At 38.5% G+C, this 26162-nt stretch overlaps 1 protein-coding gene across 2 annotated transcripts in view; it reads right to left on the bottom strand.

Annotated features, from left to right (window-relative positions):
• The window catches only part of SLC7A2 (solute carrier family 7 member 2), a 75805-nt gene that overhangs the window by 10819 nt on the left and 38824 nt on the right, over positions 1–26162 (bottom strand). Inside the window, exons 2-8 of one of the 2 annotated variants that reach the window (XM_049631713.1) lie at positions 14184–14574; positions 12989–13144; positions 9641–9806; positions 8106–8239; positions 6386–6608; positions 4368–4507; positions 1419–1521 (exon numbers count right to left, since the gene is read on the bottom strand). In XM_049631713.1, the coding sequence (XP_049487670.1) occupies positions 1419–1521; positions 4368–4507; positions 6386–6608; positions 8106–8239; positions 9641–9806; positions 12989–13144; positions 14184–14559 (1298 nt within the window). In that variant the 5' untranslated portion in view covers positions 14560–14574. Of the gene's footprint in view, positions 1–1418; positions 1522–3953; positions 4091–4367; positions 4508–6385; positions 6609–8105; positions 8240–9640; positions 9807–12988; positions 13145–14183; positions 16544–26162 lie in introns of those variants that run through there. The other variant, XM_049631715.1, reaches the window with a different exon arrangement.

The raw sequence follows: 26162 nt of genomic DNA, 5'->3' as shown, positions 1-26162 counted from the left end.
GTTACGTTTTCCAAGGGAGGCGACTGTGACTAGAGGAGGATTATCCTGAAAATATCTGGGTCCAAAGGAAATGCGTTTCAAGAAAACAGCACAGAAACTCTGCTTAAGCGTCAGCTGCAGAGGGACATCCAGTCTTCAGGTTGGCATTCAACTGCCGCTGGCCATCTGCCTCTCTGGCCTCATCTTCCTCAACCTTCCTCTCCCAGTCCTCCAGTTTAACCCAGATGAGCTCCGCCCGCCATGCTTCCCAACCCCATGTATGCCAAGTCTCTTGATCAATTTATCCCCTTCCTCTCCAGCCTGCGTCAGGATACCAGCCTACTTCACCTCCTAGGATCTGCCCCTGTCTCCTCAGTGTGGTCTCCTTCCCTCTGAGCAGCCTTTCCTTAAATGTAAAAGTAACATCTGACGTCAATCTAAAGAAGAAATATGCTCACTGAGGGAAAAAATTCACAAAATACACAGAAGAGAATCAAAACCACCCAGTGTTTTGAGGCAATTTCAGCCGAACAGAAATGCATATATATGACATGCATTAAAGAGATCATAAAAGATGCATTAAAGTGAAATCGTAAAAATGATTTCTTCATGTAAATCTATGGTATTATTTAAATAAATTCAGATGTTAATACAGCTTTGCTGAATCAGATACATTTATCCATATAATTATATTATTTGCTGTAGAAGAAAAAGCGTTTACCTCTTTTGTAGAAGAAAAAGGGTATCCTCATTTGTTTCACCGTTCTGCTATTGATATGCAAGTCAGTTTAATTTTTTTCACTTTTGCAAATTGCCTTTTTCATAAACATCCTTTATAAATCTATATAGATATCTTTCTCTATATTTATATATATCTGTGTGTGCCTCTTTGATTAAAATCTTTATTATAAAATCTTAGCAGCTGAAATACTGGGACAAAAGATAGAATATTTTTAAGTGTTTTTATACATTATAAGAACTTGTGGTTCATATAGATTAGGCCAACTTACTGCTAATTATCAACTGTGTTTAATTCTTTGCTAAGTAAGGACCGGGGCGCCTGGGTGGCTCAGTCAGCTAAGCATCCGACTTTGGCTTAGGTCATGATCTCGTGGTTTGTGGGTTTGAGCCCCGTGTTGGGCTCTGTGCTGACAGCTTGCAGCCTGAGGCCTGCTTTGGATTCCGTATCTCCCTCTCTTTCTGCCCACCCCCACTGGAGCTCTCTCGATCTCTCTCAAAAATAAACATTAATTCTTTGCTAAGGACTAAGTATGTTTATTATACTTTATAGTGATGTTCTTCTGCCCATGACCTCTTGCCTCGTGAGACCAGTAGCTCCTCGAAGGAGGAGCCATCTGCCAAGGATGGTGAGTCCTGATTTTCTTTATTCCCTGGGCTCCATGTGGCATGCAGCATTCGGGACCAATGAGGACACTCACCTGAGGATGAGAACACATGCTGCAACCAGAGAGTAGGCCAGAAGAGTGCCAATGGACATCATGTCCACAAGGGCCTTCAGGTCAAAAAGAAATGCCATCACAGCTATTGGGGAGAGAGCAGAATGGTAAAGAAAATGGCCTCTCATGTAACTCCATACAGTTGATAACTTTCAGGTCAGGGACAGTTGTCATTTTATGGTTCCAGGACCAATGATAAATCAAACAAACTATAGAAAATATAGTTCTCTCAGTTAAAAAAGTGTTCCTTAGATCATACAAACTGCTGGTGAAACTTCCAAACCCCTTAGCTATCTATCAAGTATAAAACACATCTACTCTGATTATTTAAAAAATATTGGCCTGACAAAGAGTGAAAATATCATATGACAAAACACTCTCCTTTGATGTTTCAAAAGAAAAACATTGCTCAGAAATAGGAACTAGCTCTTGTGAAACAACCATTAAAAAATTGAAATGGAAGAACTTTCATTACAGAAATTCCATAATCATTTGCATTTCCATCTGCATCTTGAATTATGCATATATGAAAGAAAGTAATTTCCAATTAAATTACATTTCTGGTATAGGTGAAATTCCATGCTGGTTAAAACTCCTCACTCTGAGAAGATGGGACTAAATTTGAGGGATGAATCTATGTCCTACACTCAAATTGCAGTAATGTTATGAGGCAAAATATACTTTCTAGCTGAACAGTTAACTTGCACTTGGCAGTTTTTTTCTCCATTGAAACATCAAATGCCGACAATACTAACTTGACTTGACCGCATAGTTGTCTCTATCATTGTTAAGTAGAAACACCACATTCTATTCCCATGGTTTACCAGACGTCTCTTAGCAAGCTTTATATCTCTATGATCTCAATTTATCTTTAATCCAATAATTCTATGAGACAGGGAAATTATATAGGCTTAACTATATGCAGTGGCCAGAATCTGACTGTTTTTGACCTCCAAACCAGCAATTTCACATGGTTTGACCTGATAAGATAATGATCCCCATTTTATAGACAGGCTAATTTGGCAAGGTTATAACTGGTGGCAATAGAATTCCATGTAAACTCTACTTCTACCCTGCTTCCTCATGTTCCTTCCATGATACATCATTTCTTTAAATGCACCTCATGCCTTACTTTGAAAACCTTCCGTTGCTAGTATACTTATATATTAGATTATTACAGTTTCAGTATGTTTTGTAAGAATTACAAATAGCAAAATAAGTAGCTAAGAAAGAGGAAGATGATTAATTATCCAGATAAGCTCTCTAAGCTAAGCTAAAAACAAGCACAGTAAGGTGTGGGAGTAGAATAACAAAAATATAGTATTTCAGAACGTTTAAAAAAAAGCCTTCTGCTCTAATTATCTTCTTTTGTTATTAATGTCAATATGTTATACTGCCAAATTAAATTCCTTCTGAAGAAAGAAGGATATATTTTGTAAAACTCTGAATACAAAATAAAGTATTACTGGGCAAGATTTCACTGGGAAAAAATAAACATTTTTATGGAATAAATAAAATGTATGATCCTTTGTCAAGATTTATAAATTCTTTTCACTAGCATAATGTACTATTTAGTAACAAAATGGGCTATAGATCATCTAGTGCAACCTTCATTTTATGGGGGCAGAAATCTAAGCCCCCATTAAGAAAATAAGTGACTTGGCCTTCCAATGTATATCTAATAAAGTGCCAAATTTATTAAAAAACATTTACAATGTGAAGTTGTTTAGGCAAATATTTTCTGACTCTGAAAAAATACTATTTCATGCATAATTTAAGCATTAGCATTCTATAATTTCCCCCCAATTCAGAGCCTCAATCAAGTTACCAGTTTTGGTTTGAATTTTTACTACTAAAACAGCTTTATAAAGCTTGCTGAAGTCTCTCTCTTGCTTCCTAGAACAGGACCTTTAAGGCCGTTCTCTCAGTCTGTATGAATCTCCTTGAAAATTTCTTCATGGAATAAATAAGAATCTGGCCAACGGCATTTTACAGAGATATTATGGCATCCCCAAAGATAGGCATCTGCAAGTTTTTTTTAATATGAGTTAAACACCAAAACAGTTGAAAGCAAAAATAGAATCCAAATGGGGTTTAAGAGGAAACAGTTGTTAGTAAGTCTTAGAGAACCATGGTGGTCCAGGCAGTGCAGATATCTCCCACTCTGAGGGTGGGTAATTACCACAGCAAGTATAAATTACCCTGACATTTCTTATACTTAATTAAAAATGAGTAAAAATACGGTGAAGACCCATTATAACCCTTTGCACATTTGTTAGGTGCCCCAAAAATTAAAATAATGAAATGGTAAAAAATCCCCAAGGGTCAGTTAAGAATGAATTTCAGTAGACCACCACCACCACAATTTTCAGATCTCAATGTTCATAACCTAATTGATCAGTGATTTTTTTTTTCTTAACTTACATGCACAGCAAGCAGACCCTCTTTATAAGTCCATGCATGCGCATAAAACGTTTAAGGCCAATGCTGAAGAATCCTATGTTTTGAAAAGCTTACCAGAAATGACCCCTGCCGTCAACGTGGCGGCAACTGGTGACTGCCTCTTACTCACTCTGCCAAGAAATCTAAACAGTAAACCGTCTCGGGCCATGGCAAATAGAATTCGGGGTAAAGGAAACATAGAGCCCAGAAGACTAGAACAGAAAAATTCATAATCCGCATGTGAGTTATTGTGAAGTATTACTCTAGACAGGCATACACAGGTAAAGACCGGACACACTAAAATGCAGAACCTAGGCCAAAAAAACCCAGAAAAACAAACCAAAAAAAAACATCAAAAAAGGAAACATTCACAAAAAAAGTTACTGACCTTTATTTAGATCAAAACAGAAAACTACCTAACTGCATTTCTCTTCAGAATCCTTGATGAGAAAAAAGATCCCCCTTTTCTTAACAAAAGTCAACTCTCACCTGCCACCGCACCCGATGATAAAGTAGCAATTACTGGTGTCTTCGTTTTGGAATTGATTTGAGCTAGACATTTGAAAAGCAACCCATCCTCCGCCATAGCATAGATTACCCGCGGCATTGGGAAAATGGATCCAAGAAGACTGAATAAAAAGCAAACACATGCAGGATGGCAAATACATTCATGCAAGATGACATCTCAGAACTGAAATTAAGCGACTCCTATAAAACTCAGCATCACAACCATGATTATGACGTCTTGTTATTTTTAAATGTGTTATGATTGGGCATTTAAAAATACTTGCCAATATTTACCATTGTGCTACCTATTATTCTGTTATAGATATTTGCCCCGCACACTCACCACACTAAGAACAATAGTGCAAGTAATTTGTGCATGCCCGCAATTATTACTGAATTAAAACTAAGTAATTAAGACTTAAGAAAACCAAAACCAATCATAGCATTAAGACATTTTTAGTGGCAATAACTCAGAAAACAAAATTTCTAAACGGATATGAAATTAGAGATTAAGTAATTTGAATTCATAGTATAGTCACTTCATTTATTCAATGATTATGTACTTCTTGTATTTATTTTACCATTATTTTTCCTCATATTGCTTGGTATTTGATCATATTAGTAATAATACCCAGCATCACAAGATAATCAAGAGAGAAAGGGTAAAAAAAAAACACAAAAATACACCAACTTACTGTAAATTTAGTACACAGAAGTAGCCACGATTAAAAGTCAGGAACAGCAAAGTTTTAAGAAAATGCTCTTTGCTTTAGATGTTTCAAATTTCTTTTGTGTTTACTGGCTGCACGAATCCATACATGACTTAGTTATAAAAAAAAATAACCATTTGAAAGAAAATATGTAAAATATTTTGTTTTAAATATTCATTTTATCTTTTGATAAAGCTGGGCTGACTTGGCCATGGATAAATCTTTGTCTATCTTCTAAGACCATGATGGCATGATGTCTTCATAGTTCAGATTTTTTCAAACTATTCAGAATAAACCTCAACATTAGCGGATGGCTGAGAAACCAATGGGGGCAATTTCTACTTGCTACTAGATATTATCCTGAATAGAAAATAAATAGGATTTTTTGAGAGCGATGAAAAGCTAGGCTGATGAATTATATGAAAAGATTTTTTTTCTAATTCGGACTTTTAATAACTTATTGTCACTTAAAAAAATTAGTAATCAGGCAAAGAGATTAATTTTCTCTTTGTAAGAATTTTATACAGTATCCCATGATATAAACTAGAATGAAGTATCTTATAATCATATGTTAATTTGAAACGTGAATAGCTCAGGGAGCCTGAGAAATGGATTCTCAAGTACGAAAACAAGTAGCCCCTGAAAATCTGGGCAGTTGAGATTCAACTACCTTTTTCTTTCCACATAGACATTATATGAACTTTCAGCATCAATTTCAAAACAGTAATTTCTATTTCTAGACCAAGTTCACTCCGATCAGTACTAAGAGAAAGTCTCAGTGTTTCACAGTAAAAAGCATATTACATTGGACAATGTCACAGCATACAGCTCCCAGTCACAGAGACTTGATATTATTTTAAAAGACGACAGAGAACATCAAGTCTGCACACCAGGTCTCAGTGGTCTGTAACACTACAAGTAATACCGAAGCCAGCAGGGAAACATGCTGGTATAAGTGTCCTAGAGTTTTATAATATATACACATATGAATACGTGTGGCATACGTGTGTGTGTATGTGTCCACGTGTATCAATGCCGTATACATACATTTCTACTGAAGCTTGGACCACCATTATCTTGAAAAACTGACTTTTAACTGATGGGTGAAAAACGTTTTGTCACTTAAGACTTTCATATGGAAGTTCTGGTCAAACTATTCAGAGAATATGTAGTTGCATAACATATACCTTATACTAGGAGTATTTTTAAAACCTACTGAAGCAATTCTTTAAACAATGACTCCTCTGCAGTAACACCCACAGCCCCTGCCTCACAGGCAATGCAATATACCTTGTTGACAAAGCACAGAGGGAGCCCGCTGCAACAACGTATTTGGCAGGACCCCATCCAACATATTCAAATGCTACTGGAAGAGGGCTTTTCTCATCCAGGAGGTAGTATGGCATCATAAGTGTTAAAGCTGCAGAGACCCCAAAATAGGCCATAAAGCAAACAAGCAAAGAAGTCACAATTCCAATAGGAATCGCTTTCTGAGGATTCCGGACTTCTTCACCTAAGGAGATATAAACAAAATATTTGCATATTTACTAAAACATTAATAGATAAAACATGGATTCTTCTTCTCCTTCATGGTAATTTCAGTCTGCTTTTGTCCCTTCTGTTTTCTTAGCTTGATCCATCTATTCTGCATGAAATTTCCTCTCTTCTTAAGCGTACTCTGGGGTGTCTGGGTGGCTCACTAGGTTAAGCGTCTGACTTCAGCTCAGGTCATGATCTCACAGTTTGTGAGTTCGAGCCCCGCGATGGGCTCTGTGCTGACAGCTCAGAGCCTGGAGCCTGCTTCGGATTCTGTGTCTCCCCCTCTCTCTGCTCCGTCCCTGCTCATGCTCTGTGTCTCTCTGTCTCTCAATAGTAAATAAATGTTAAAAAAAAATTTAAGCGTACTCCGTTATTACACAAAATTCCAATTCCCAGAGGCAAGAAGAGAAAGCAAGATATCATGCAGGTCAGTTTCCCATTTCTAGAAAGAAAACATGGTATACCAGCATATTAAATTTTTTGGGATAGCATAGCAGTCTTAATCATTTGGAAAATGATTCATCCACAGAAATTAAATGACTGCCATGGCATTCTGTGGGCTCTTACATAGGAAGGCTTCCATAAATATGAAGGTAAACTTTTTCTACCCAGTGTGCCAATTTATATTAAGCTGCAGTTTCAATAACAACAAAAATAGTGCTTTGAATCTTTCTAGTAAGAGTTGGCATTTGCAATGCCTCAAAATAGTCAATCACACGGCCATACAGTAATCTGAAACCCAGAAGAAGCACGTAAGAGAGTGATTCTGACATGATGGCTTTGTTGCATAAGATAAAGAGAAAAGAATTACCACAATATATTTTATCTTACTAAAAAAGAGACAACTTAAGAGCATGGTCATCATTTGTTACTCATTGTGATAGTACTGAAGGTTACTTCCAGGCTGAAGGTTAAGGACAGTAATTATGACTAACATTTATTAACTATTTGACAGCTTGCAAAGTATTTTTCAAGTGTATTATATTAAAAAAAATTTTTTTTTAATGTTTATTGAGAGAGACAGAGTGCGAGCGGGGGAAGGGCAGAGAGATAGGGAGACACAGAATCCGAAGTAGGCTCCAGGCTCCAAGCTGTCAACACAGAACACGATGTGGGGCTCAAACTCACAGACTGTGAGATCATGACCTGAGCTGAAGTTGGACACTTAACCGACTGAGCCACCCAGATGCCCCTCATGTGTATTATATCTTAAGTAACCTTCATAACATGAGGGGTTAACATGAGGCATAGGTACTGGCTCTCCCAATTTTACCAAAGTGGAAACCAAGGCTCAGAGCATTTTACTAAGTTTCTTTTTTATCACATACAGTAGGCGCCACAGCTGGGTCCAGAACCAGCCCTGATTACCCCAAATCTCACTCTTTCCTTGACCTTCTGCTGCCACCCATGGGTACTTGTGTACAACAAGGAACACCTTTCCTTCCACAGAGAACCAAGATTCTTCCCTTACCAGTTGTTGCAATGCAGTCAAATCCCACGAAGGCATAGAAGCAGGTGGCAGCCCCAGCCAGAGTCCCTGCAAAGCCATATGGCATAAAGCCACCAGCCCCATAGATACTTGTTCCATTTTCAGAAGGCAGCTCTCTAAGGCGGAAAACAAGCACAAGGGAAAGTTATTTTCATAGAAAACTTCTTCTAGTGATTTGTCTCAAACTACCTCTTTGGAAAGCTATTGTGTTCACCAGCTCTTTGAAACTTACATATATAAAATTAAGAGTAAATCCTACTTTTCTCACCCTGTCCTAGAGAATGTAGTGGTGTTTCCAACAATGGCATCCTCCTGGGTTGCTAACACTCATCTGGAGGCTGATCAATAGCATAAGCACAAAGTCCAGATCCACTCTGGCTGGAACTCACAGGCAGGCAGGATTGTGAGAGCAGAGACGCTATATATGAGCCATGCCTTGAAACAAAGACATGACACTTCCTCTTCTCATGGATAGTTGGGCAGGCTGCACACTTAAAAATTTTCCTAATAAGGCATTTGAAAAGGTGATCAAATTCTCTAGGCTTGATTACTAATATTGAAGTTGAGTATTTTATTACATGGTAAAAATTGTATAAAACCAGGGGCACCTGGATGACCCAGTTGGTTAAGCATCTGACACTCAGTTTAGATTCGGGTCATGATCACACAACTCGTGAGTTGGAGCTCTGCATCAGGCTCCTTGCTGACAGCCTGGGATTCTCTGTCTCCCTCTTTTTCTACCCCTCCCCCACTCATACTCTCTAAAAAATAAATAAACATTTTTTCAAAATTGTATAAAACCAGAGGATATTAATTTTTTGCCTCAAAATAATGACTATAAACAACATACATAAAGAAAACCATGTAGTTACACCTCACTTCATGTAACAGATATTTCTGTAACCTTATTTTATTTACACATAGGAATATTAATATAAATCTTGGGCTGAAACCTTCTGTATATAATTATTACGAATTCAATTTTTGAGCCTATCAGGTTTAAAGTAAAATGCACAGACAATTCTGCTTTTGTAACCAAAAACATTTTCCAAAAATCAAGGCCTGAAAAGCACTACAAGGCTGCAAGAATGCAACGAAACCAAACAGTGTTCCCCAACGGAAGCACTAAGGAATTCAAGTCTCCAGAACACCCATTGTTTGTAAAAGGGGGCAAACCTTTGTGGGGAAGGAGCATCCTTCCTCCAGTTAGGATCTCACTTCGCTCTACTCCTATACCAACCGCAGAGCTTGAAGCTGAGAAGGAGCCGCTGCAGGCCTTCCAACGGCTGCTCAATAGTGAGCACACGTATGCATTTGTGTGGGGGTGGGGGGACACTGGGAAGAAGGGTCTCGGAAGAGAAGAGACCCTCAGAAATCTCTCCTAAGCACAAAAACTGAGAACCACTGTTGGTAAAGGAAAATGTAACATAAGACCAAAGCAGGAAAATTGGCGGGGGTGGGGGTGGGGGGGTGGAGAAAGCACTCAAAATAAGAAGGGAAAAACCCAAATATTATACCTGGCACTTGATGATATATTTTTGAGAAACTCTTCACTAATCTTCCAGTTTGCCACATTGCCTTTCACAAACCCAGCAACCATAACAAAAAGAAGGACCAGGATGTTAATAGCTGTGAAGATTTTATTCACCCAAGCTGATTCTTTCACTCCAAAAGATAAAAGACCTACGGAAAAAGAAAGGGTATTTTAATTTTTACCCAAGTTTTAGCAAAAGCAATGGCATTTTGAGGCTGTTACACGGTTTAGGATATTATTTCACCAGGATTCATATATTTAACTTACATTTATCCCTTTCTATCCCCCGTTTTGACTCATTTAACTGTGTAACAATGTCTCCTAAACACAACCAACTTGGTTTTAGAAGGCCGGCTGTGCTCATAGCCAGGAGACGCCACACTTCAAGAAATCAATAGGTCTAGTGACTTTGGCTATTATCACCAATAGATAGACAGAGGTAAAGTAACTGAATTTCAATGAAATGCTCGTCTAAAAAAGCCATCTCAACATACATACAACAAATAATACATACAACAAAATAATTCTTCAACTGTTACACCAAAAGGATATTTTTAAAAGTCGATTCTCATTTTAATAGCTTTATTTTATAATCTTACTGTAAAAGTAATCAATTTCCTATTCAAGTAATTTGAAGATACAGAAAAAATATGAAGGAAATAAAGATCAAGTATAATCTCTTCTCCAGAATTCTGGGCGTGAGCACGTATGCATGCACACACACACATTTTCATGTTGACAAACAGAGAACCTCATTTTTAACAGCCACATACTCTTCCACAATATGAAGACACTATAATCCCTTATTTATAGACTGATAGGTAGCTGTTAGTTTCTTACAACTATAAATAGTACTGACATCACATCATCATCCTTTTATAAATATCTTTGTACATTTTCTAATTATTCCTTTATAATAATGTTATATAAGGTAATACCACATCAAAGGTATGTCCTTTCATACAAGGCTTTCGGTTCGCATTATCAGAAATATTCTCCAGAAAGTGTGGCCCAATTGAAGCTGCCCATTTTTTCTATTAGGTTATTCTATTTATATCAATTTGTTAGATTTATTTATACAATAATGCAAGGAGCTGTCTTCCTGTCATGTATTGCATGTTTTTCCCAGTTTATCATTTACTTTTATTCTTAGTGATTATATATACATATGTGAAAGCTTTAGAACATAAATTTTTCCTCTTTAGTTTCTCTACCTTTAGAAAGAGTCTCCCCAATATTAACACCAAATGTTTACCTTTGTTTCCTTCTATCATGACTGTATTTATCATATTTTTATTTTTAATCCATCTTATGTTAACATACGAATTATGGACCAAAGAAAGTTTACTTGTTCCTGCTAGGGAGAGGATGGTGATGAAGGGATTATGTCACGTAACTACTTGCTTCTTCCACAAATCCATACCACCCAGGATCGAATAAGCAAAATTACCCAAGTAAAGAAGAGGGAGGCTGGGTTTCATTCTGCTACCTATATAATTCCCAGAATTTTATGATAATGTTAACTATAATGAAAAAAAGGGAACTGCATGAATGGTATAATTATTGGCTCTTTCACACGAGAAACCTGTATACACCTACACTCTTTGGAAATACACTCTATACGCTGCACCCCTATCCATTTGGAAAAAAATAAAGCCACTGTCAAGTTTTATTAGAGTCTCCCAATACCCCTTGTGCATGCTCAATCCTGAGATCCCTACCTCCTGCCAATAGATTAGAGACCAATGAATATCTCCTCTAAATACTGTATACACTTACTTCCCTGTGTCTTTAATAAAGCAAAAGCTTCAGCTGACAAGACATCTGGTATTACAATATGAATCGAAACTTATATTCAGAGGTTCTGATCTTCAGATATTCTAAGGACAAAGTTATCATGTGAGCTTAGCCTATATATAAAGTAAAAACATACTGGTCAACGACACAGGACAATGATACAGGCCAAGGCCTGAGTCCTGCCATGGACTTTCATGATTCTAACCTTGTCACAGCTACATGCTTCTCATCGCTTAGATATTAAAGCTGAATACGTTAAGATCATTGAAACCATCCCTAAATAAAATATGATGTAACTAATTTAATGTTAGCTAGGCTATTTAGAAACCAAAACAAATGAAATCTCTCACCTGTTGAGAACAATTGTTGCAATTTTTCTTGACATTACAGGTAAAATGTCAAATAGTTTTGAGCTATAAATTTTGTTCATGTCCTTAACCCTACATAAAATATTTAATAAATGACTAACTTTTTTAAAGATACAATTTTTTTAAATTGTATAATTGTATAAGTAAAACGTTCATTATAAAAAGATATTTCTGTCACACCTTTGTAAGCATGGGAGAGAGTAGATGGAGAGAAGGTTGGACAGGAAAATAAGGGGCAGCTATCCAGGGTACATCAGGTAGGAAGTGAGAACATAGATTTTATTCTTAGTAAAATCCTTGATTGGTTTAAGCAGGAGTGCAAGTGAGGATGACAGTTGAAATAGAAAATGTTCAAATAATCAAAACAAATATAATGTGGCAACAGGGATTAAGTATGCCTACAAAATAAAACTGTCTGCCATCTAAGTGCTTCCTATGAACCAGGCAAGAAGTCTGTACAAGACAGACACTGATATCCCCATTTTATGGATGAACAAACTGAGTCACAGAAAGATTATGTCATTCAATGGTCCAAAGATAGTGAGTGCCAAAGTAGGACTGAAAATCTGGTTGTTCTGATTCTAATTCCTGTGCCTTTCTAAATCACTATGCTACATGACTGATAAACATGGGAAAATTCTAGCCTCAAGTATGTTTGGCCACATAATATCTGTATTAAAAAATGACAGGTGGTTTGAATATGCTTCTTTTTCAGCTAGATACCTACATTACATAGATGAAGGCATGAATAGACAGAAATTCTTCTAGAAACCGTTGTTTGCCAATATGCTTATTGTAGCCAACAAGATAAAATAATGCCAAAAAGTGTACATTCCTCCTTATTGAAACTTCATCCCTGCAAATCTCCAATTGCTACTATAATGATGTGTCTTATCCTATTCTTCAGTGCATTCCAAGTACCATTTACTTAGAAGTGCTATTTCTCCCCTTCCATACAATTTAGATTTCTTTTTAAAACACGTCTGTCACATAAGAAAAAATGTGATTCTAGCCAGTGATGAGGCCCATGGGTACCCAACAGTAACCTAAACACATAGATATGCCATCTCATCTTGGGAACTCAGGCCCGAAATCCAGTGGTAACTTAGTTTGCCGGGATAATTAGTCTGGCTCATCTCAGGGAGGAGTGTGATTGGTCTTCTTACCTGCTAGAAGTAATATAAGACACACAGCAAAAAAGTCAGGATACTCTGCAAGGCCGGTATAATTCATTTTGAAGTAGGTCCTGAAAAACTGACCAATCTGTTTGCTGAGAAGTTCATCAAAGGTGCCACTCCATGCTCTTGCAACACTTGATGTACCTTCCCAAAATAAAGAACATACGGAGAATACGAGGTCACTGGGAGAAGATTAACATAACACCATTCGCTACTCTATTCTAGAAGGAACGTGGCTTAGTTCAGACAGAACTCAAAGTTTCAATCACATATAAAATTACCCTGATAATTTTATATAGAATATACATATTATTACATATAATATATATATATATATAATAATTTTATAATTATACATTGGTAACCAAATGCTCAAGCATATAACTGTGGAATCAGCTAACTTTATTTGCATTAAAGAACTATGGTTATTTATTCTATTCTATTATTTTATTTTATTTTATTTTATTTTATTTTATTTTATTTTATTTTATTTTATTTATTTTATTTTAGAGAGAGGGCAAGAGTGGGAGAGAGGGACACAGGGAGAGAGAGAGAGAGAGTAAGAATCCCAAGCAAGCTCCATACTCAGCACAGAGCCTGATGCGGGGCTCCATCCCATGACCTTGGGATCATGACCTGAGCTGAAATCGAGTCAGGCGCTCAACCAACTGAGCTAGGCACCCCATGGAACCATAGTTTTTCAGAAAGCAGGTTTCCAAACCCACTAAGAAGCATATTCAGAGATGAAGCAGAATCATTGGATTTTGCAATTAGGGAGACATTTTAGAGGTGAGATAAATGGGACATACAGGGATCAAGTGAGTCACTCACGATCACATGGTCACTAACTAATGAAGACCTACAAAGATAGGCCAAGGCCTCCACCTCAGTGCTATTTCTACCATTTCACAAAACTAGATTGATTTTTTTTTTTTTAATTTTTTTTTAACGTTTTTTTAAAATTTTTTGAGACAGAGAGAGACAGAGCATGAACAGGGGAGGGGCAGAGAGAGAGGGAGACAGAATTGGAAGCAGGCTTCAGGCTCTGAGCCATCAGCCCAGAGCCCGACACGGGACTCGAACTCACGGACCGCGAGATCGTGACCCAGGCTGAAGTCGGACGCTTAACCGACTGAGCCACCCAGGCGCCCCTGATTTTTTTTTTTTTTTTTTTGAAACGTACCTATCACGTAAGATAAAATGAGATTCCAGCCAGTGATGAATGCCCACAGCTCTCCAACAGTGACATATGTGTATAAATACGCAGACCCAGTCTTGGGAACTCGGGCCCCAAATTCAGCATAGCAAAGGCCTGCCATCACGGAAGCAAGGGCAGCAATGAGGAAGGACACCACGATGCTGGGACCAGAATCTGCTTTGGCCACCTCCCCAGCCAGGACGTAAACCCCAGCACCAAGAGTGCTTCCAACCCCCAGGGCGATGAGGTCCATGGTGGATAAACAGCGGCATAATTTGGAATCTTCTAGACTGTCCAGAGTGACGATTTTTCTCCGGATCAGACATCGGGCAAAAGACAGCACGGCTCTGCAGGGAATCATTCTGAAGAAAGTAGCCTGAGGAAGAGAAGAGAGGAGGTTAGAGGTGGAGCTGGAATCATCATCCCTCCAACTATTGGCCTAGCTTCTCAACACAATTATGGCACCATGTCATTTTTGTTTCTGTTTGACTTTTACTAGAAACACAGCCTAGAGCAATCAGAAAGAGGGCTGAAAAAGTCAAAGTTGTGAATTTCTTAGAGTCCACTAATACACGGCCTTTTCTAAGAGACTACAACAAATGGCTTATCTGGGGAACACAGGAATAGAAGCTTTGGGTGGTTAAAAAGATTTGCCATTTTTGTTCATTTGTGCTGCTACAATTTTTAAAGATATGCTGATAGAAATCTCTTCCGGGACAAGGCTCCTTTGTCCTCACTACAAGCAAGGAGATGAATTACCTCATCTTTCTTTTCTTTAATCATTCATTCAACTCATGTTTTTTATGCCTTATTGAATGCTAGGGATTGTGCTAAGAAACAGAGCACCTGGGTGGCTCAGTTAGTTAAGCATCTGACTCTTGATCTTGGCTCAGGTCATGATCTCACAGTCTGTGAGTTACAGTCCTCTGTCGGGCTCTGCACTGACCCGCTTGGGATTCTCTTCCCCTCTCCATGCGTCTCCCTTCCATGAATGCATGCACACATTTTCTCTCAAAATAAAGAAATAAACTTAAAAAAAAAAAAAAAGAAACATGTCTAGAATGGGGTGGTATGTATTCACAGTCTCCAATTTTATGGGGCTTGCAGTCTATTTATTGTCTAAAAGCTGGTAAAAAAACACCATTATTACGTATTTTACAGCTTTATCAAATACATGTGAGCTCTGTTTTCATTTCAGTCTCTTTTAATGTGAAGCCATTTGAACATTTTAGAATAAAAAAAATTCCTCCCCAAACACACTTGAATTTATCTAAATAAAATTGCTATTCAGTGATAGTTTGAGTATGAATTTGTAGTAAAATATACACGCTCATTTACAATGACTTGAGATTTCTAAATAAATAAATAAATAAATAAGCCCAAAGTCCATGCCAAATATGCTGTGTTCTTTTTAAAATGGAATGAATAAGGTAGACAGAAAGACTTACTCCCCATACTCTATAGGCCCAAACAACCTAACACCGCAAAAAATTATCAGGCTATAAAATAAAGTATGGATCTTAGTAAGGAAAAAAAATGTATACATATTACAGTAAAAAGTCTGAAGTAAAATATACCAAAATATTAACCATTATGATCTCTGGGTAGAAGCTAATTTCTACTTCCACGTATTTCATAGAATATGTATTATATTGCTAATATATATTTCTAAATTATCTCTAGTAGACATATACACCTTATATGCAAAATACATATTAAAATTAAAAAGCCCTACATGGCCTTGTCTACAGAGACATATAACTCAGCAGACTAGGAAATAACTAAGGAACGGGGAATATAATAGCATATGCAGCTTATCAGTCAGCAAAATTAAATGTATTTAACTTTCAGAAGTTCCGAGTCCTGTTCGCCACTTCTGCACAATGATGCAGAGATTGCGTGAGGTCTCCTTCAATCGCATTCTATTATCAATTATCTAAACTCATGAGATCACAGCTTTGCCACCTTCTCTGAAGAACCTAGAGCTTCTTATCTTATAAAATAAACCCTCGAACATTTCTCAACCTTCATATCTATAAAAGACAGCTATTATTAAAATTATTTAAAAACAATAAATAAGATGAACATTCTATGTTAAATGTAAATGACTTGGTGCTCCGAAGAGACACAGACATTTCTGGGATATGAATCATCCAGTTTTACACTAAACCTAGCAGACAAAGCTCACTCCCTGAACAGAATTCATGTATCAATGTAAGTGCAAGTCCTTGATTTCAAGAACAGCTAGTTCAAAGAAGGTAGAGAAAAACCCTGCAGAAATAGTAAAATGAGTGAAAAGTTCCTTGACAGTGAAAATAAACATTTTTTAAATGTTTATTTATTTATTTATTTATTTATTTATTTATTGAGAGAGAGAGAGAGAGAGAGAGACAGAGAGACAGAGAGACAGAGAGGAAGGGAATGAGGGAATGAGAGGGAATTCCAAGCAGGCTCTGTGCTGATAGCAGGAGCCTAATGCAGGGCTCGATAGTACAGACTGTGAGATCATGACCTGAGCCAAGATCAAGAGTCGGATGCTTAACTGACTGAGCCACCCAGGTGCCCCTAAAGTTTTACGTATCAGTACTGTCCACACCCCCTGACCTAGTGCCCAGCACGGCCCTTCACAAATACTTGTTGAAAAAATCTGCAAATACATGTGACCTCTCCAATGTTGCCAACATATTCTAGCTTCCAAAGTCAAAACCGAATACTTCTATAAATCAAATGTGTATCAGTTTCTACCCCTACCTAGCCCTAAGTAGCTATTTCTCAGATAACACAGCTAGAAGATAAGGTAAGAAAGTGATCTGCTTAAAAAAGAATCAAGACTTGAAAAGGTGAAGTTACATAAAAGGCCAAGTGAGAGGAAGTGAAGGGGTTTACTACACTCACCTTCCATAACACCGAAGTGTTTTCACACAGAGATGTGCAAAGAGCAAGGAGTAGGGATCACTGCCAGCTGAAAAGTGCTCAGCAATGAAGAAGAACGGAGTTAAAATTTTTTTTAATGTTTATTTATTTTTGAGAGAGAGAGAGACAGAGCAGAAGCAGGAGAGGGGCAGGGAGAGAGAGACACAGAATCCAAAGCACGCTCCATCCACGCTCTAAGCTGTCAGCATAGAGCCCAATGTGGGACTTGAACTCAAGAACCCTGAGATCATAACCTGAGCCAAAGTCAGACACTTTACAAACTGAGCCACCCAGGTGCCCAAATCCACTGAATTTTAGTAATGATTTATGATCATGTGAAAATGGGACACGTCGCCTACGACTTTAGGAAACAAGTGATAGGCAAAATGAGGCATATCTGTTCCTCACTGAACTAAGTGAAACACTCTTGATAAAATACTGGATTAACCCCAGTTTTCATGAATAAAAGAAGCAAATTCTGCAACTATTGCAACTATTTCTATTTAAAGGGAAAGCATCTAGAAGGAAGCAAAGCAAACTAAAAAGAAAGTGGCGGGATTCTGGGTGGGCTCTTATTTTTTTAATTCTTTTTTTCTGGTAATAGAGTAACAATGTTCTTTGTGAAATTTCTAAAAAATAAAAAGACAAAAAACAAAAAACCACACACACAGAAAATGCAGCATAAAAATTAAAGGGGCTAAGCAAGCCAACCAATACTACAAACCTCTCTGAAATGTTAAAAACAGCAAAAACTCTTAACATTTATCCAAAATGAATACATGAGTGACCGTCATCTTGTCAACAGAAAAGTGAATTTCATTTCCTCCAGATTACATAGGAAGCAAAATGGTTTTGCAGAAATGTATAGTTTTAATCAGGTAAGATCTACTACCTCTTTTGTATTAAAAATGGAAAGTATTTTCTCTGTTGCCCTGAGGAAATAAGACAAAGCTGCCATTTGTCAAGCATTCATTTGCTTTGAGTAACAGAAACACATACGTCAGAAACTCTTCTCAGAACCAACAGGTTACACAATGTCCCTCACAAACAATCTCAACTACGCACACCTATCTGATAAAACACTGATTGCAGACGCTATGACACAAAACCAATTTTGCAGAAATATAATGGGATGAGAGAAAAGCAATGTAAAAACATACGGGGTCCATTTAATGAACCATTATTCAACAAACATGTATTCAATCCTGTAGATTTTAGTCAATAAAGAAAAAAGAACTATGCTTTTGTAAAGTAGGTTTTTGTGGAGACCACCTAATACATGGAAGTAGAATAGTAACAGGGGAATAAGAAAAATAAAAGATATTTGTGCTTTCTATCAGTGATATAATTTGGTATTTACATAGTTTTTATAATTTTTCCTTTTAAAACATTTAAAAAAGATATGCTCCTGGGGCGCCTGGGTGGCTCAGTCGGTTGAGCGTCCGACTTCAGCTCAGGTCATGATCTCATAGTTCGTGAGTTCCAGCCCCAGCATGGGCTTTTGTGCTGACAGCTCGGAGCCTGGAGCCTGCTTCAGATTCTGTGTCTCCCTCTCTCTCTGCCCCTCCCCTGCTCACGCTCTCTCTCTATCTCAAAAATAAATAAATAGATAAATAAACCCATAAAAAAAAAGATATGCTCCTTATGTGAGATAGGATAACTTTATCATACTTCTCCAAGTGATTTTCTTTGCTGAAAAAAAATCCAATCATACCTCTCTCCTTTGAGTCAGGTCTGTATCCACTGTCCTTGCCTAGGCTCCTGTGTGCTGTCTCATCAACACACAACTATGCAGAGAGAATATGCAGGGATTTTGAAGGTGGTTCTATTGGTCTAGGGTGCACAGACAGTTTTTCCAAGAGCAGACAACAATCCACACCATCATATCCACTGTCAGCTATTGCTGTTGTGACCAAGGACTGGTATTTAAAACCAAACCTCCAGAAATGTAGTAAAGGATGACCATCTAGACTTTTGGGAGAGGCCCACACAACACTGATTACCTCATGGCCTTAGCCTTAGAATATAAAAGCTCCAATCAACATTCCCAAAGTCACAAATGATTCTGGTAATAGCAGAAACAGATACGTATCTTTCTTCAACAGTTATTTTACTAATTGCTAAGATAGCAGCCTCTCTATTGAGGAGGGAAAATAAACACACCTTAGCTTAGATCTGAAAATGCTATTAGCCAACAGAGGGCTAGAAGGGATTTTCGACAGACTCTGCAACAGAGAAGTCTCTGAATACATTTAATGAGACTAATGCTACAATTAGATGTCCTCAGCCCCCTGCCCCAACCCTGAAGTATAACTGTTTCAAGACACCTAACTCTGTGAAGGAGCCCTATTGATTCTTGCCAGAAAACTAAAGTACTTCCTCAGCAGCTGGGAATCACCTCCTTCTCAAACTTCTCCAATCCAGATTGCAAACGACAGTACAGAATTTTAGGTCAAGTAAATTCTTAGCTCCCATGATAGGACACTACCATAGAGCAGACTTTCAACTAACCACAGAAAGCTTCCAGAATCTGCTACGTACAGTCAAAAGTCAATCAAAACTTTGATGTAGTGTTTAGTGTCATAGAAATGGATCTTTCCCCTCCTTCCCTAAATAAAGTGAAATTTCAAACTTAATACTCTGTGCCAGTGTCACAGGCCCTGACAATAAATCTTACAGGAAAAAGCAGCTGCAGCAAGACAGAGGGGTGGGCCTTCCAACAAATCCTCAACAAATTAGCTGGTCAGAATTGTAACCAATTCTTCCTGCCTCATTTGAGTTGCTAGTTTCATGGTGAAACAATCTGTACTTTCTGTTTCTGGACTGACAGGGGGAAAGGAATTAAACCACACAGAATTGGGATCCCTGCCCCACTCTGTTTTTCTCTCGTCTGACGTAGGCCTTTGGGGTTTGCAATCTCCAAGTTCAGCATCAAATACAGTTCTAAAAGTTTAAATTTCAAAACCTTATTTTCAAATTATATTGTAGGTTAAATAATTTAGTGAAAAGGAGAAAAGGGATATGGACATAATACCATGAGATTATTGACTTTTTTTTTCACTTTTCACTTACTTTTAAGAGATTAATTTCTCAAACAATACATCAAAAGTATAGTGCAGGATAAAAGACAAAGACAACAAACGTTTTCATTCAAACTCAAAACTTTTCTTTTTTCTGGAAAACAAAAGTACTTTTTCATATATATTTCACTTATATTTTGTTCCAAAGTTTATCTTTCCTTCAAAGCAAGTTTTCTGAACAAATTTCTCAAAAGTTCCTCCAAAGCTTTCTGCAGCTAGGTGAATGCAAATGTAGAAATAAATAGAAATCGATGACTCAATTCAGGCCAACACAAAGTCAATAACCATTGTAGCAATCACATTTGTATTTTGGGCCCTTTTATACGAAATCAGTACAAGGATGGTAAACTATTTCAAAATTTCTGACACAAAATCCAGAGACAAGCATTTTTTCTAAGGACGTGCAACAAACAAACGGCTGATAGAGTTTGCAAAGGTACTTGGCTGATGCTTTAAAATGTGAACCCATTTAGAGGCGCCTGGATGGCCCAGTGGGTGAAGTGTCTGCCTTTGGCTCAGATCATGATCTCATAGCTCGTGGGTTCGAGCACCGTATCAGGCTCTCTGCTGTCAGTGCAGAGCCTGCTTCAGATCCTCTGTCCCCTCCTGTCTCTCCCTCCCCAGCTCCTGCTCTCTGTCTCTCTCAAAAAATAAATAAACAGGGGCGCTTGGGTGGCTCAGTCAGTTGAGCGTCCAACTCTTGGTTTCAGCTGAGGTCATGATCTCACAGTTCGTGAGTTCGAGCCCCACGTTGGGCTCCACACTGACAGGGCGAAGTGTGCTTGGGATTCTCTCTCTCTCTCTCTCTCTCTCTCTCTCTGCCCCTGCCCCACTTGCTCTGTCTCTCTCAAAATAAACAAGTAAACTTAAAAATTTTTTAAAAATAAACATTTAAAAAAATTTAAAAAATAAAAATAAAATGTGAACCCATTTAGCTTTATTTAGCAAAGGCAAAAATACAGGACTAAGGCATCCCCAGCTGCCTCATTTAGATAGATGCAGAGCAATTAAAAAAACATTAAGTTTTCCAGTTTCAATTTTTAGGGTTGGAGAAGAAAGGAAGAAAAAAAAAGAAGAAAGAAAGAAAGAAAGAAAGAAAGAAAGAAAGAAGGAAGGAAAGAAAGAAAGAAAGAAAGAAAGAAAGAAAGAAAGAAAGAAGGAAAAGAAACCAGAGCCCCCAGTACCTTGGTAACCGGAGTATCTGCCCAGTCAGCGCCCCACTTTCATGTTCAAGGATCTTGGTGGCATCTTCGCACAGACAGAAACCCGTTCCCGTTAGGTTTTAGCGATCTCTGGCTAATAAATCACTCTGAATGCCAGAGGGTGCCACCTGTTCCCTCTCCCCTGGCAGCTACCGAGGGAGGTGTCCTCTGCTGGGCCCAGTCACCCTATACCTGCCACATCCAACATCAGGAGAGGCCCTTTCCAAAGCGAGGTCCCAACTCCGGAAGTGCTATGCTAATAAAACCGGCTAAGATTCATTAAGCATTTCCATTGTGCCCGGTATTGAGCTAAGCCCTTTTAGTCTACTCCTTCAAGACTCTTCCCAGTATCCATATGAGATCAGGACTGCTATGAATTTCATGGCATAGCTGAAGGCACTGAGACAGAGAAAGTCAAGGCAATATTACAGACACCGCTTTTTACAAGGCAGAGAAAAATCTGTTCTTCTTGGACGTACCTCCAACCAATGGGGACTCCTGACAACACTATTACTCCAATGCCCCTCGCAGTTTGAATGGTCTCTGTTCCTTGAAACCAGAAGCTACTAAAGAAAATTAAGGTGCTATCAGCAGGGCCTACTCTACTGGGTTCCACTTGCAATCTCAACCCTTCGAGACTGCTGCTACTTCTTGACATTTCTGGTGTATTTCCTGATAATTCCTCTTCTTACCAAGAGCAGGTATCTTCATGGAATTAACTTGAATTTGTTTAGATATTTTTTCTAATAAGGCACTCATTGAGTTTAACATGCATTAAGGCCTTTCCTTTATTTTTTATTATTTAAAAAAAATTTTTTTTAATGTTTATTTATTTTTGGGGCAGAGAGAGACAGAGCATGAATGGGGGAGGGTCACAGAGAGAGGGAGACACAGAATCTGAAACAGGCTCCAGGCTCTGAGCTGTCAGCACAGAGCCCGACGCGGGGCTCAAACTCACGGACCGCGAGATCATGACCTGAGCCGAAGTCGGACGCTTAACCGACTGAGCCACCCAGGCGCCCCAAGGCCTTTCCTTTATACCCACCTACATATATATATATATATATATATATATATATATATATATATACCCTCTACCTGAAAGACACAGCTTTTAATTTTTTTTTAATTAAAAAAATTTTAACATATTTTTTAAATGTTATTTATTTTTGAGAGAGAGGGAGGGGAGACAGAGTGAGAATAGGGTAGGGGCAGAGAGAAAGGGAGACACAGAATTTGAAGCAGGCTCCAGGCTCTGAGATGTCAGCACAGAGCCTGATGCGGGGCTCAAACTCATGGAACTGTGAGATCATGACCTCAGCTGAAGTCGGACGCTTAATGGACTGAGCCATCCAGGCACCCCAAGACACAGCTTTTTATAAGGCAGAAAAAAACGTTTTCTTCTTGGACATACATACATCCAATCTGGGCTCCAGATAACATTATTTCTTTAATGCACCCTACATGTAGTCAAGATCCCAGGAATAGCAATCAAGGGTTCTACAGTAATTACTAAAGACATTTAAAACCTTTTTACACCAATGAATTACATTGACGAATCAACTGTTTACTTAATGAAAGGAGGGATAGCTAAGGAAGCACGGGAAGTATTTTACCACATTGGAGAAGGTTAAGAGTTTGCTGAGTCAGAGAGGGATGAACTGGTTTTGGCCATCTGCATGTGCCGTGGGAAGGAGTCCGGGAGGGGAGGGGCTGGGATTATGGTGTTTTGCGTGGAGGGAATGGCAAGTAACAGAAAGTGGCTTTATATACCAAGAGCTTAGGGGCTTGAGGAGAAGCTAGAGGGAAGCACGATAAACAGAGGGGTCCCCGGGTCATGCAAAGAGCTTGGACTTCATCCTGAGAGCTGTAGGGAATCACTGATGGACTTTAAGCCAGATCTACAACTTGACAACTATCGTTCTGACTGTATCGTAACACAGGATAGAATGACTATATTATAATACGGGAAGGGAAGGGATGAGAAAGATCAAGACTGGGGTTATGAAGAAAGGAAATCAGGCTTCTGGAATAATCAAGACACAAGGACTAAGACCTGCTCTCGGGTGAAGGCAGTGGGGTGAAGAGGAATGGATGGACCACTGAGCTGCTCAGGAGGTGAAGGATACAGAAACTGATGACTGTGGAATTCAGGCCCAGGGCTTCTAGATGGTTTGTGTGTCCTTCACATAAGGAATGAGAGAGAGACAAGGGTGCCTGGGTGGCTCAGTCACTCAGTGTCTCTCTTTTTTTTTTTTTTTTTTTTTACTTTTTTTTAATGTTTATTTATTTTTAAGAGAGAGAGACAGAGTGTGAGATGGGGAGGGAGACACAGAATCTGAAACAGGCTGCAGACTCTGAACTGTCAGCACTGGGCCCGATGCGGGGCTCGAACCCACAAACTGTGAGATCATGACCTGAGCTGAAGTCGGCCGCTTAACCGACTGAGCCACCCAGGCACCCCTCAGCGTCTAACTCTTGATTTCAGCTCAGGTCATGATCTCACACTTTGCGAGTTTGAGCCCCACCACTGGGCTGTGTGCTGGCAGTGTGGAGCCTGCTTGGGATTTTCTTTCTCCCTCTCTCTCTGCTCCTCCTCCATTCTCTCTCTCTCTCAAAATAAATAAATACACATTTAAAAAAATTAAAAAAAAGAATAAGAAAAGGCGGTTCTTTTTGACCACCCTGATTTTAAGGTATGTACAGGACTGTCATGTGGTCTCAACAAAGCTCAAGAGAGCACAGAAGGCAGGAGATATGAGAATTATCAGCACAGAGATGATCATTAAATGGACAGCGTCACCCAGTAACAAGACTGTACACGAGAAGGGAAGTGAACAAAACACCAAAGATCCATACATCTAAGGAATGGGAAGGAGGGGTGGGGGAGCAGGAGGAGGAGGGGGATAACAACAACAACAACAACAACAACAACAACCACCACCACCACCACCACCACCCATGGAGGGGTGAGAAGAAGAGGCAAGAGTGGTAGAAGGAACCAGCGGTTCTGACCCAAAAAGGGAGTGAGGCTTTGAGGAAGCAAACAGTACTCAACCGGGTCGGACAGTGCTTGAAAAGAAGGCAAGAAGCATGATCAGTGGGTATGTAGTAACGAGCAGATCTTTGGTGACCCTGACAACGGAAGTACCTGTGTCTTGGTGGGGGTATAAGCCGGGTACACTGGGCTGAGAAATGATGAGAGGTGAGGCAATGAAACAAGTTCAGGTGGCTTTTTCAGCAAATGACATGAGAGGCCATGGAGTCGAGGGGGGACTCTGGATAAAGAAGGAATTTACTGCGTTTAGACACTGAGAGGAAAGTGCTGGGAGAGAGAGAGAGAGAGAGGTAAAACATAGAGAAGGGAGAAAGGATAAAGAAGGTTCTTGAGATGTGGAAGACTGACATCCGAAGCTGGGATGAAGCGTCAGGTAGAAGAAATGGCACATACACCCTAAGAGTCCAGGGGGACAGGGCAGGGCAGGGGCAGACAGGCTGTAGGCCAGATGGTAACTGCTGAGCTTTCTATTGAGAACTCCTAAAATCCTTCCTGTATGTGGCATATGCAGTTGGCCCTTGAACTGCGCAGGCCCACTTACACACACATTTTCAGTAAATACCACACAGCACTACAAACGTATTTTCTCTCCCTTAAGATTTCTTAGTAACATTTTCCTTTCTCTAGCTTACTTTAAAGTAAGAATGTTGTATATGATAGTTACAATACACAAACCATGTGTTCACTGTTTATATTACCTATAAGGCTTCTGGTCAACAGTAGCCTATTAGTAAAGTTTGGGGAGAGTCAAAAGTTATACTTGGACTTTTGACTATGAGAAAGGTTGGTGCCCCTGTCCACCATGTTGTTCAAGGGGCAATTGTAATTTATAAATAATAAAAGGGAAAGAACAAATAATGTCAGAATGACTTCAGTAAAACTTTGTGCATGGATGTTTCTTTGTTTTGTTTTGTTTTAATCATCGAAAACTTGTACTCTCATTCTAAACTTAAAAAAAAAAAATAAATGCATAGTAACTTCAAGTATGTGCTTCTAGACTATAGTCAAAACTTCCATGTCGAGTTCTTTGTATTCTCAGAAAACAAACAGTAATATTTGGCACAGTCATTTCATGGAACAAGGTATTCTAAATAAATGGGCTTTCTAGATAACTGAAGTTTATTTTTAATTTTTTTAAATTTACATCCAAATTAGTTAGCATATAGTGCAACAATGATTTCAGGAGTAGATTCCTTAGTGCCCCTTACCCATTTAGCCCATCACCCCTACCACAACCCCTCCAGCCACCCTCAGTTTGTTCTCCATATTTATGAGTCTCTTCTGTTTTGTCCCCCTCCCTGTTTTTATATTATTTTTGTTTCCCTTCCCTTATGTTCATCTGTTTTGTCCCTTAAAGTCCTCATATGAGTGAAGTCATATGATTTTTGTCTTTTTCTGACTAATTTCACTTAGCATAATACCCTCCAGTTCCATCCACGTAGTTGCAAATGGCAAGATTTCATTCTTTTTGATTGCCGAGTAATACTCCAATATATATATATACATATATGTGTGTATATATACACATATGTATACATATATACACATATGTGTATATATATACATATATATGTATACATATATACATATGTGTATATATATACACATATATATACATATGTGTATATATATATACACGTATATATGTATATATATACACATATATATACATATGTGTATATATATATACACGTATATATGTATATATATA

The sequence above is a fragment of the Panthera uncia genome, chromosome B1, assembly GCF_023721935.1.
Source record: "Panthera uncia isolate 11264 chromosome B1, Puncia_PCG_1.0, whole genome shotgun sequence".
NCBI lineage: Eukaryota > Metazoa > Chordata > Mammalia > Carnivora > Felidae > Panthera > Panthera uncia.
The sequence above is the reverse complement of the archived record's forward strand: the minus strand, read 5'-3'. Positions and strand labels throughout refer to the sequence as shown.